General features: G+C 35.6%; 1 protein-coding gene across 11 annotated transcripts in view; it reads right to left on the bottom strand.

Moving 5' to 3' along the window:
* The window catches only part of EYA4 (EYA transcriptional coactivator and phosphatase 4), a 156,982-nt gene that overhangs the window by 12,900 nt on the left and 130,024 nt on the right, over window positions 1-14,058 (bottom strand). For all 11 annotated transcript variants that reach the window (XM_082756833.1, XM_082756834.1, XM_082756829.1 and 8 more), the window contains one exon: window positions 6,167-6,256. In XM_082756833.1, the coding sequence (XP_082612959.1) occupies window positions 6,167-6,256 (90 nt within the window). The remainder of the gene's footprint in view (window positions 1-6,166; window positions 6,257-14,058) is intronic.

Here is a 14,058-nt window from a genome sequence, read left to right as displayed (position 1 = left end):
TCAAGCCACCATGCAACAGTAAATACAAGCAGGGATCGTATTACTAATTTCTGTAGTTGCTAGCAGCAATAACCTACCCCAAAGACACACTGGAAATTCAGTATTCAGAGACTTTACATTACTGTATGGAAGTGATTTAAAAAAAAAAAAAACAAAAAACAAAAAAAACATTTAAAATAGCTGTTATTAACATAATCCTATTTTTTTTATGAAAAAGTTCAAGGATATATTTAAATACAAATAACTCCTCAGCTAGTGTTTTCCAATTTAGTCTCACCATAAGACAAAACGAAGCTGCACTTTCAAAATGAACAGTTTAATGCTTCAAATAGTCATTTGAGTCATCTACTTCAAACAATATTTCTCACAAGCAACTACCATTTCTGTCCAAAACTTTGTTTGCTTTTCACTGAATGAAAACATCAGTAGACTTTTATCCACATGAAGTTAAAAAAAAATAGCAATTTGTGTATAAAATAAACACATAACACTTCATTTTAATACAAGCAATCATAATTAAAAAGTATGTACCAAGTCTAAAAGAATGAATGGCCAAATTGAGCTCAGCTTAACACATTAAGACAAGCATGAAAGACCTGCGTTCAAGGAAGAGAAATGAATCATTCTTCTCCCCACTGGAGAAATAGAAGTTTTTGGTTTGACTAAGAAGATTAGCTTGAGCTTTAGAATATTTTAAAGAAGGTGCTTTTGGATGTAAATAGCAGATGAAAAGAGAAAGAAAAAGGGAAGTGACAGCTGAAATAAAAGATTCATTCCTTTACCCTAATTTATTATTTATACTCAAGATAAAAAAAAAAAAAAAAGCAACTGGACTCCACCCAGTGTAGAAAAGAAGCTCAAAAATCAGATGAAAGGTCCCACTGGGAAAAAATTCTACCTTGATATTTTGCAATATCTGAGGAGCATCTGGTTTCCTAATCACCTTGACTGATTACACTGGAACTGGTCATAGCATGAGATAGTTCTAGAAGTTTAAAAAATGGTCCTGTGGATTTGAACATGTACTAATTAAATGGAGAGTACACAGAAGTCTTCATGGATAAGAAGGACTTCCTGTGCTGTTTGGGTTTTGTTAAGCTGTTCAGCTATATCGTTCCAGCCTTGAAAATTACAGATAACTGTTCCACTTACAATTTAATTAAGTTTAATATGAGTGGGTGGCAAAGGCTCAGCTGTTCACTTTTACTTTTTTATCTAACAATTTTTTTCATTGGCTTCAGCAACAGAAGAAGAGGGAAACATGATTGTTTGCCTCTTGTTCCTGAAATAAAGTTGCTAAGTTTTCAGCCATATGAAAGGATACAAATCAACAACATCCTGTACCTTCCTCCTTTTTCCCCTTTCTCTTCTCCCCTAAGATCTATTGCTCACCTCCTAAGCAATATGGCAATACTCATTTGCTGACCAACAGTAAACTCATGTGCCCCCCACTTTTCGCATCATTTTATTTTGTCCTGTTTACTTCATCAACTTCAAGTAAAATGATTACATTTTACTTGGGGTGAAAAAAAAGAAAAAAAAAAAAGAAGAAGAAAAAAAAAAAAAGAAAGAGGAAAAGGAAAAGGAAAAGGAAAAAGAAATAAAAAGAAAAAGAAAAGGAAAAAGAAAAGGAAAAAGAAAAAGAAAAAGAAAAAGAAAAAGAAAAAGAAAAAGAAAAAGAAAAAGAAAAAGAAAAAGAAAAAGAAAAAGAAAAAGCAGGCAGTTTAAGCAGACTGGAGGTAATTCTCATCAGCTGGTGGCACAACACTAAATCTGAATTGCTTGTAAAAGAGACCAAATAGTTGAGGGGAGGAGGGAAGGAAAGATCTCTGTCAATGTTAAAGTGAAATGCTTTTCACAGCAGCTACAGTATTGACTATACTCAAGTCACAAGTCAGTGCAAAGTCAAAACTAAGAAAGAAAAATATATGTCATAATACTGAGTGTACAGGATAGGAATCTAGGTATAATAACAGGCTTTTGCTTGAGGCAGTACCAATTTAAATTATATCTGAGAGCAGTCAATTCTTTGCAGCAAGTTTTAGAGACTGAAAATTTGAGAGTGCAGAATCAACAAATCACCCTTAAAATATTCAACACTATGCTTTCTCAGATTATACAGAAATCTCCCTTTTTATGTATTTGCTTCATTTTCTGTTAAAAACAGTTTGACCTGCTTCCCAAGTTTTAGGACTTATTTATATCTATTTTTTCTCCCTCATTTCCATTTCTCATGAGAAAACAGAACAAAACAAAACAAAACCTTCCTTAGAATATGATACGATTATGATATAAATGGAAATGTAATTCAGTTTGTTTGAAATAAATATACTTTTCTTACATTGATGATAGAGTTGGAAGATTCATGTCCAAATTCATGCTTGCAAACTGTAGAAACTGTTTTGTGGGTGTGCATAGCATGTTTTATCAACATTTCTAAAAGCTGCCTTAAAATTAATACTGAGATAAGAACAAAAAATTCCTTCTATTCCTTACCTGGTTGAGAACAGAATGCTTTACTCTGGCTATTGTTACTGATCTTAGTCCCAGCTCTAAACATTGTTTAGGCACATGAACTTTCTAGAGCACCAGACTCCTATTTTCATGGCAAAATACCAACTGCCCTCCCAAGTGATACTTCTCAAACTAACTAAAATTTATACACTGAGAATGAAATAGCTGGAGAACAGCCTAGCCTGAAATAAAACTGCAGCTTGGCTGATTAGGACATGGGTTACTGGGTCAGTGGGGAATGTCTCAACAGATTGGAATTTCTGCATCAGCAGTCATTGTAGTGAGACAGATTTGCATAAAGGAAGGAAAACTTTATTTTTGTATGTGATAACTTCCAATAACTTGGTTGTTATTACTAAACCCTGGTATGCAGTGCTTGTAACCTAGACAGAAAGATAAAAAAGGGGAGCCTAGAAGATGCTGTGACTGAAATATAAAGGAATCCAAAGGAATATAAATTCACTAGTACATTACAATTGCCATATCCAGAGACATGGTTTATTGTGGGATGTAAACGAAAGCAAGGCAGAAGGTATGAGACCTAATGGCCCAGCACTAGAAAAGAGAGATGAAGAAAGTATAAGTAATCTCAATAATCTGTCTACTGAAAAAAAAAAAAGAAAAACATATATCCAGTGAGAACTGAAGGTCTCATGTCTTGATGACAATGACTATCAGCAGATCATCACCAAGATCATAGCCTACCTCCCTCCTCCTGTGGAAGGGTGGAGGAAGGAAAGCAGAGAGAGAAAGAGAACTGGGCAACTGGGGAATTCTCAGGATTCATCACTTGGTCATCGTGTAGATCCACTGTAATATTTAGTGCTTAGAAATGGGCATGTGCTCTGCAAACATGTTTAAACAGACAGAGCTAATCATCTGCGTATTAAAGGATGCATCTATGTACTTCGGCACAAGATGCCATGCTTCAAAGTACAAAGCTTGGAATTTTGGTAATCTTATAATAGTTCTGAAACAAAGCTGAATTCCAAGCTAGAAAAGACCTAATTGCATATAGAAATGCAATCAAATCTAACAAATCAAACTGATCATGAAATTTTAAAAGAGCATCCCCAAGGACATTTTCTTGATTTATCTAAAACTGAAAACTATCAGGGTAATGTTCAAGCTCTGGAATGAACTGGTGTATGAATTTTTACACAGGATATTAAAACCATTCTATGAAGAATATACAAAAGATGATGACTCAGATTTGAAAGTCACCTATGAAAGCTGAATTGGAGATCTACAAATAAAATAAATAAAGAATGGAATGAAGCTTCAATGGCCATAACCAAGAATAAAGTATATAAAGAGGTCAAAGATCCATTTTGCTGAACTCTTCCTCTTGAATGCAGCACAAGCTTGAAGAAATCTGGGCACATGCTACTGAAAGGCTTAAAGTTCATTGGGTGTCACATGAAATCTGAACATGCAAGGGCAAAGGTCTGCTAAAAAGAAATTTAAGCAATGCTTTGAAAAATTGATTTGGAATCTATCCCTGGTACAGGGCACTAGAAAGAGAACCTTCACTGAATGCACTTGCATTGTCAAGTGATGACTCACTTAGACTGCAATAAAACACCGACTGGTGAAGGCATATCCAGGGTTTTACTGTCTTATGTTTCTGCTGCTGGAAAGAGGAAATACAGTGCAGGTATAGGGTGAAGTAGATCCTAGTTTCTTGACATGAAAAGAGCTGAGAACAAGTAAGGTCTGCAGGGCACGACAAGGGCTTCAGCATGGTGCTTTTCCCACTGCCCACAGCTGACAAAGGAACAAAAGTGCACGCTAGAAAAACCAACAGCCCAGTGAATGAAAAAATCTCTCTCTCTTTTTTTTTTTTTTTTTTTTTTTTTTTTTTTTTGTATTCATTCACCAAAGACCTTTCTCTAGCATTTTACACAAAACCTCAAAGTCTTCCACTTGCTGTTAGTGGAGAAATATCTGTACACAGAGGGAAATCAGGGATCCACTGTGACTAAGACAACAACTGATTTAGGTGAGGGGAAGGTCTGAAAAGTCTGCAGTTCAATTTAAGAGCTGTTTTTCATCCACTGTCTGTTCCACAAAATAAATAAAGAGATAAATAAACACAGCTGTAAGGCTGCCACATTCCACTCTAGCAGATAAAGACTTCTGGAGAGAAATGAAATGTCTGTGAAGCACTGCCGATGGGTCCACTCCCCAGGCAGTTGTCCCTTTGGCTGTCCGTCTGCGTGCTTCCCACAGGCAAGTGATCCCCAGTGGTTGCTCCCCAGGAACAAGCCTCTCCCTTTTCTGACCAGATGCCAAGTGGCACACCCTGGGTATGTTGTGACAAAACGTGTGGTCTCCTGGTTACCTCAGGAAGAAAACGTGGGCAACTAGGAGGCTCCACATTGTCAGGATGTGACACACTACATTCTGGATATTTGAAAGCCTGCCAGATCTAAAATTTTGCATGGGAACTTCTCTCCAGATTTTCCCCTTTTATCTGGAAGGGAAACAAATAAGTAAAAGATGAAAAAAATCTACAAGCTAGATAGTACAGGATTTGATACCCAACAGGATTTGATATGCAGAGACAGTGTCTGGATTGACCAAACTTCTATCTGTAATGCTTCCAGAAACCTGGTGATGAGTGTCTCCCAAGTGCATGGGACAGTGAAGAACCCAAACAAAGAAGTAGTTGTGTTATTGATCATGGTTTACTCAAAGTCTCTGAAAGGAATACAGGGTTATAAATTAAATTACTGGGAAGGTAACCAAAAAAGTATGGAATTGAATCAGATGTATAAATGGGGTTTTGAATCTTTAGATTCACAAAATTTATAAATAACTGTTCTTTTCAATGCTTACGAGTTCTTTAGTCTTTTTAACAAAAGAATAAATAAATCCAGAAATTTCTTAACTAAGTTCAGAAAGGCCTCTTTGTTAGTTTATATGGAAATAGAGACTTTATTATTCCATAAACCTTAATTTTTATTCCATAGACTACTTTGGCATTTTCCAGAATGAGCCATTCCTGTCTGTAATCTTTCACTTGAAACTCACAGTATTCTTCAGGGGGTAGAGAAGAGGAGAAGATGACCTGCACATAAGCTTCTATATTCTAATAGAAAGGTTTGGACACTGATGATAAGAAGAAAATTGAGATGTGTCCTCAGTTTCTACAACATTGGAGATGACACAGTCACAGTTCACTAATGTTGCAGTCTTTGAGATAAATGAAGAATATTCTATCTTTGAGCAAGAAGGGTGGCCAAAAGGATACTCAGGAGTGTGAAGATAATAGTGCAGTCTCTTAGATCAGATGATGCCACCCCCTCAAAGCAAATGTAGAGAACTTCAGGAGAAAGAATGGGAGACACTTACATCTCTCCTGGAAATCACTGCAGAAAAATCTAAATCCATAGGCATTGAAAAGATGGCCATAGGAGAAAGATCTTTACTGGAGAGGAAGGTGTAGTTTGCAGATTACACATCTCATGGAAGGAGTCTGGTGCCACAGAAACTCACCGCCACCTGGCTAACACCTCTCTGATTAGCATATGACAAATCCAAAGTCTGGAAAGGCATATGGCATCACACATAACAAACAGTAATGCACAGCAAAACCACTGTGTCAAAACCCCAGATATAACAGCATTTATATTCCTTTGATTCTTACCTCTAAATCATTAAAAAATAAGTGTGTATCAGCAAGATTAAAAATCATTTCTTCCATTCGTAGTCCAAGAGTCACTGCCATTGGTGGATCCTTAAAAAACAGAAATCAAGGTTAGCTACTTAAATACCTTTAAGTTACATCATGACTTTAAAAAATGTTATATACAAAGTATTTTGAAAAATAACACTGCAACAAATTTCTCTAAAATCCTTTCAGTATTAAGCTATTTTAGTATAACACTACAAGAAGAGTTTGCTGAACCTGTGTGAAAACATTCGGGGAACTGGGTATGTTGAATCATCTTTTTTGAAAGCTGAGACTTTTGTAACCTGGCTAAACTATGGCAAAAGGAACAATCTGGTGGCCCTGTGTAAACCTGCATAAATAAGGCTGTAAACAGGCAGGGTACTTTCCACTAAATATACCAAAGAGAAAATATATATTTATTAAAATAAAAAATATACTATATTTTTCATCCCTGAGTCTTTTATAAAAATATGTAAGTATCTTGATTGTCAATTTGTGGGCAGAAGAAAAAAGAATCAAGAAGCTGTAACTGATTTTTCTGAGCCCATGTACTGTTAGTGGCAGAGGCTGGAACAAAATTATTCCATGTGATACCCAGTCCACCACACAATTCTTCTGGCCTCTTAGCTTATCTTCACAATTTTTGGATACATAGAAGTCCTCAACAAAGCCATGATAAACAGGATTAGGAAAGGTATTTTACCTCTACCAAATGATTTCTTTGTAACTGATTATCCTACCCATAGGAAGGCATAGGATTATCATAACCATAGGAAGGTATGATTTATGTGGCCTTTTCAATTTCTAATGTTTCTGTTTTAAAAAAGTACAAAAGGCAGTCTGAACCCTTGTCCATTTCCCCAGACTGAGTTTCAAATAAATAAATTGTCACTGCCTTACCTCTGCTTATGTCTATATAAGTTCTTCCCTAAACTCTGCTGCTCCAATATGCATCCTCACTGTGCTTTGTCCTTTCCAGTCTAAATATGTACTGTTCTCCTGTGCAGACAGGAGAATTCCCAGGATCTCATGTATGGTTTTATTGCAGGTATTCTACGAAGTTCCTGCAAGCATTCTTCTAAGTATTCTTAAGCATGTTTACAATCTATGGCACAATTCTTTAGGTACTCTACAGTAATGTGAAAGCATATGCAAATTTGATTTTGTTACAGATAATCTCTTCACTTATTTTGAAAAACAGGATTCCTGTCCCTGGATGGGATTCATTCAAAATGTTTCTGTTTGTTTGTAGGTCAGCTTTCATTTTATCAAATCATGCTACCTCAGCAAGATACAATAAATTTCCTGTTTTGAAACGTTTGTCTAAGAGCCTTTATTGTGCAGCAAATGTGAGGCGTTTAATTTGATTTTGCTAGGCTTGCTAGGAAAGACGTTGAGAAAAATTACATCATCTTACGTTTCTTTAAGGATAAGAGCACACATGGACAGTTTCTGATGACTACCTGACAGCTGGTAACTAGTTATTCCACTGCCTTAATCATCTGCCTGAGCTTGTGAGGTTCAGCTAACATTTTACACTTAAGATACTACAACATTTTTCAAAAGTGGTTATGATACTCTTCTCATTAAAACAAGAACAAAAATCTAAATTTCATAATTTAAAGTGATTGACACTTGTGAGTTTTTAGAAATCTTTTTTTTTTTTTTTAAATACCTTGATATTACAAGTCTAAAAGTTTACCAGTATGTTCCCATCTGGAAAAAAGAAAAAGAAAAAAGAAGAAGAAGAAGAAAACAAAACAAAACAAAACCAAAAAAACACCATCCCATTCAAAACCTGAAATGATCATTCATTAGTATTAGGATCAAAGGCTTCCCAATCAGGATCATACATCTGCTACTCTAGGGCTTCACAAAGACAGATTAAAAGATGGCTTCTGCCCTGAAGCACTTAGAAAACTAATGGTAAAATCTGAAACATAGACATATTTTGACCCTTGCTCATGAAAATGTCAGACTTGAAGAGGAGAACAGCGTGTAAGAAATTGTAATGATCCAAAGTTAGATACAATGCTCTGGCACTGAAAGAAAATATTTCTATATTGGCCTTTGAACTGGTCTAGACTACCTTTTAGAAGTAAAAACCAAAGGCAGTGCCTAGTAACGTAACTTCATCCCATACATCTTCTGCAATCATGTTCACTGGATCTGAAAACCATGTGGGTGAAGGCAGCAGCAAGTGTAAAGGTCAGTTTTCCAAAGGGATGATTAAAGAACGCACGTTAGCAGATTTGCAAAAAATCATGTAAGATACTTAGAACACAAATCATAAAAATACTTTGGACTCATGAGATTCCTCATCAAGCCATAATGCTTTTATCAAAATGTCATCATGCATACACGTGTTCCTCTCTCCTTTCCCTTGCAGTTTCTTCTGTGCACAGTAAATTATGATTTTTTTTTCTCCTTAGATACAATATAAGAGTTTTTGCAATGTTTTTTTTTGCCTCAGTCCTATGAACACTAAGGTATGTGCATAGCTTTATGCACAGGTGGTAACTCATTATTATTTATGTGAGTAAAGTTACTCACTGGAGTGCTTCCAAGACTGGAATCTTAAACTTCTGATTCTCAGCCTCTTTTTTTCTCCTTCCTGGGAAGAAGTGGAGTGAAATGAGGAAATATGCTATAACATATTCCATTATAATCCAATTTATTTTTACAGAAACTATCAAATATGTATCACAATTTCCTGCTTTGCCTAGTATACTTGAAAGATATAAATATGACATAGCTTTTATTATTTTCTTATTAGTAGAACATTTGTAACCAACTATGCCTGACTTTATTACTGTTAAAATGAGATTTCCTACATTCCTGTTTTGACAAAGGCATGTGTAGGGTATTGCCAGGTACTATATGTAAAATAAAATAAAACGAAGAGACTTCATTTCAGCTTAGCATGAAATCAGTCTGTGATCTCCCTGTAACAACTTCTACTAAGAAGAGTCACTGGAATTGAAATCTCAAGACAGGAACAATTCCTCCTTGAATAAATTTGAACAAACATGCACTGCAACTGTTTAACAAGAATTAGACATCAAGTTCCAGCTCTTGCCATGTAAGTCCATCCTTTCACATAGAAAAATAAACAGAGGAAGCAGATTTATCAGTGTCTTGTGGTTTTAAAGTGTTTGCAGAATGTGGAGGAACATCCCAATCTTTATTTTACTGTCTTTCAACTCAAAGCAGGAGTTGCAGACTGACTCAAGTGGCACAAAGAACTGAGTTGAAAAGAGAGAAATGTGCAGCTGATATAGATTCAAGCACAGCAAATTGAGAAATTAAATGAAAGGCAGACTAAACTTCTGCCAAAATGTTGTTTTGTGCTACTCTGCATAAGCACATACTAAAGAGGAAATTATTATTATTATTATTATTATTATTAATAATAATAATAATAATAATAATAAAGAAACTAAACAAAACAAATCTGGAAGTTTTACCCAGATAATTTGCAGAATAAACCAGCAAAACTCTTTGGCCCTCAGAGGGGCCATCTGATTTTAGCCAGATATCACTAGCATGCAAAGGAAACAGGACCAGCTATGGCACTTCTGTATACCAAAATACCACTTTAGTTACATTATTTTGAAGGCACTAATCTGGAGCCAGACTGTCTGCCTTTGGACTTTTCTACTAGACTGGTCCATCCACTAGAATGCCTCCTGGGAGACTAGGTAAAAATATCCTGGGACAACCAATATTTATATGTTTTGACCAAGAGAAAAGTGGCTTGAATGAAGCCCCAAAAGCTCAGTGGTCATTATTGGAAGAAAACTATTTAATATTATTTTGGAAGGTCAGTTTTCAGCACAAGATGTTCAAAAATAACTTAATTTCTTGGAAAAATAAAATACAAACATAGCAAAGAATTTTATACAAAGCCTCACATAACAAGTAGGTAAACAGGCAGTCAGGTAGATTTATTCTGACAGGAATTTGTATGCATGAAGCATTAAACATAAGCAAGAAATCAAACAAGCAAAATATATGAATAATGTTATAAGAATAGATTTTCAATGGATGGCTGTCCTGAACAGACTTACAACAGCAGTGACCCCTGGAACAAAATAAAAAAAAAAAAACAAAACAACAAAAAAAAAGTAGAAATTTTTAACTTATATACTAATATTTTTTAGCTTAAAGACACTTCCCTACATTAGATAGGAATCCCAGATTTAAGTTCAGCTCTCACAATCTCATAGGGGACACTCGTTCCCAGAGAGTTTCACATAAGTGGTAATGGAGAAAGAGAATACATCTCTTAATAACCATATCTGGTGGCTGATGAAGGACAACTCACGTACTCCACAAGGAGTTTCTGTTCCGTGCTCTCCAGAAGGCAGTAGGAAAATGGACTCAGAGGTCTCAGACAATGAGGGAGTGAATGGAGAGCACAACTGGAAGTCATGAGAGATACATGATTAATATAGACGAACTAAAGCATGTTCATGAGTGAATTTGAGAGTGTCAACATGTGTGCTAATAGTGACAAAGTTTTTCTGTTTAATGACTAGAGAAGCAGTATGTGAGCAATAAAAACCTTCGGAGCCTGTTCAAGAGAAGTCTACAAGGTTAACATGGCCTCCCTGACAACTTCCTGGCATTTGCAATTCTATAAAAAATGTCAGGATGTGATCATGAAGTGTGGATTGGTTTTGATTTTTGCACTTGGAGATCACATTCTCATCTTCCCAAGGGTATGAGGGACTTTCATACTATTTGTTTTTACCAGTTCCACTTTAACTCACAACATTTATCTGTGCATCCTTGCCCTCTGGTTTGACCTGGTAGAAATGAATGAAATATAAATGCTCTGAGGTAGAAAAAATGCAACTTAATCAGCCTTATATCACTGAGAATAACTGGAATATAATGGAACAAAGAAAATATGCTGTTCACAGGGAATAAGAATGTACATCATAAACTTTAACAGATGATGAAATATAACACATGTCCTGTCACATCAACAAATCCTTACTTAAGAGTTCAGCATTGTAGAAAAATGTATCTGCCAACTAGTGCTCAGCTGCAAAAAACATCATCAGCCACACAAGTCATAATATAACAGCTCAAATGATGATGTTCATGATTTACTACTGCAATCAATAATTAAAAATAGAAATGTACTAATTTTATGAAGTATGAGGCAGATGAGCAAATGAGGTGAACAATGAGAGGTACTTTCAATGCTGGGAAACAGCACAGTTACCCTGAAACCTAACAGAGGTATAAGGTATTTTTTATTCTCTCCTTATATTAATTCTGACCAATGTGATCAGATAACCACTACACCAAAAGTCAGACAGAAGCACCAACAGGTAGAAAACAGCAAGACACAGAATCGTTCTCTGGATACACTTTATATCTTGATATTTTAAAGTGATACATTGATCCGCCTCTGGCCAAATATCTCCTGCTTCAGTTGAGTTCAAAGCTATGCTCTACTGGTGCTGAGGTAAGAGGCAGCAATTTGCTGGTCTCTCCCCCTAGCTATAACAGCATGACAGCCAACCCCACATACTGCACTCCATGCATTCTATAATGCACAGAAAAGTGAGATTTTTTTAAAACTATTATTATTAATATTTTGTTTTTCCTTGCTCACTGGAAGAAATTAGGTAAAGACATAATGAAAAAGGAGAATGAAAGTTCACATATCAAGAAAGAGATATAAGAGAATGGAGAGGGTAAATATCCTTGCTTGTTTGTGTATTTGCACTGGTCCTAAACACAGCATTTCACCTTTTTAAAGTACAAAGTGAGCACACTTGGTATAAAAAGACTCCTTCCCTTCCCGCGTTAAAGACTCTCTAATCTCATTTAGAATATTTAAATACAGAATATTTAAACCCAATAGTAATATAAAATAAACATGGAAAAGATACACATGTGCAACTGAGCATCTATTAATATTACACACCTTTAATTTTATTTTTATTTTTTTATTCAGAGAAAAAAACATCACAAAGAAATAATTTAGTATCATTATTATTTTGTAGTACCCTAAGAATTTTTCATTGTACAGGCTTTCTAGGAAAAAGTAGCACCTGCAACATTTCCAAAAGACCACTGTGCTCACTAGGAACTTCATTATTCATGGGCTATTTATCCTCATAGTGATCCAATTCTCATAACCTTGGTTTGAATTAAGACCTTGTTTATAGATAGAGATCATATGCAGGAATGATAAGGGCTACATCTGCTAGAGCGGTCATGCGCCAGAAGCTGACTGAGGTGCAGCTGTGCCATCTTTTCATTCTCTTATGTCTAACCTCTTAGGCACTTAGGCTCAGACAGATCCCATCTTAAGTTTAGACAACACTTCAATGACATGCAAAAGTTAAAGCCTACTAATGATAAGCTCTGCTTGTATTCCCTTTTGCACTGCCCCATCCTACTGTTGCAGTCAGCAATACACATATTCCAGTTTAAGTGGTACCTTATTACGTTCTCTATAAATATGTTAAAGGTAGTTACTGTAGGGTAAAAGAAAAACAAAACAAAACAAAACAAAACAAAACAAAAAAACTACTAATTTTCTATTACAGTCCCTGGAAATGAACACATTTCCCTATTTGTATGGATGTTGCTTATCAGTACAAAAAAAAAAAAAAAGTTACTTAAGAATTCCTCTCCTTTTACTTCATGATTGTCCATGACATTTGTTTACTGATGCTGATCTCAGCAGTATAAATACATTAATTTCATGTGCCCTTGGGATATTTTTGGTTTATACAAGCCAACTTTATCTGCTGACAATACTACTGGCTGTTAATATGCCTTTACTGTTTCTAACATCTCTGTATGGAGAATCACTTATAGTAACAGCTGAGTTCTTAAAGACCAGTGGCACTGGTCTTTTTCAAGTATCTATACTCATAACAAAAGCAAGAATCCAAGAGGAATTACTTTTCTGTAGCTGTCTTTAAGACAGTTTATAGTTATCCATAAATTTTTGCGAGTTAGAAAAATCTGCTCTGATTTTTAAAACTTTGTAATAGTTGATTCAGACTTTGCTAATAGAGTATGTGAGGTGCATGAGATGGAAACATCCTGTGGGCACAATCAAACACGGATGAAAGAAATGACAGCATCACTGTGGCAATTCTGCAAGCTCCGTGGTAGTCTGTGGGCTATACTCAAAAGTTATACAAATGTTCATGTTCAGCTAGGTTTCTCTCTTGATTTGCTAATTAGAAATTAGAAATGGTTCTGACAAAGTAGCTGTTGTTTCTGTGTTTGAAAAACAGCAGAAGTTTTTGACAGAGTACTGAAATGATACAGCACTGTTAAGTTGAAACATAATGAAGCCTATTTTGTATAAGACATGAATAACTACACTTAGAAATCCAGAAAATCAGATTTTTGTCTGGGCCTGTGAGTTTTTTTATTACCTTTCTCTTTTTATAACCACAAATATCTGCCTTGAAACACAGAGGACTGGCCCATCAGCAGTTATAATCTGCAGGTTCTGGCTTTGGAAATTTCTGACCCATTGGCTGGGGAGTTTGGGTGTGGAAAGCTTTTCTCTAATGTACTTTCTCACAGGCTTCCCTTAAGCATCTGATTCTGGCTGAGATAAAGAGGCGGGAAACTTATGATAAACAAGCAGTTCTTCTGCTTGTCTAAGTTTTAAGTTTTTCTTAAGCAAAAATAAGTTTGCATTAATTATTCTTAAATGGCACAACACCTAGTAAACCTTTTGCATGCATACCAACATTCTTCCTGTCCATTTTTCTCCCTTCCATACATTTGCCCTAATGTTTTTGTTTGATTAACTTCTGTCCTTCTTGGCAGCCCACTCCCACTGCTACATGATGTTTTTTCCCCCAGCCCCT

This window comes from Aythya marila, assembly GCF_965140915.1.
Source record: "Aythya marila genome assembly, chromosome: 3".
Taxonomy (NCBI): Eukaryota; Metazoa; Chordata; class Aves; order Anseriformes; family Anatidae; genus Aythya; species Aythya marila.
The sequence above is the reverse complement of the archived record's forward strand: the minus strand, read 5'-3'. Positions and strand labels throughout refer to the sequence as shown.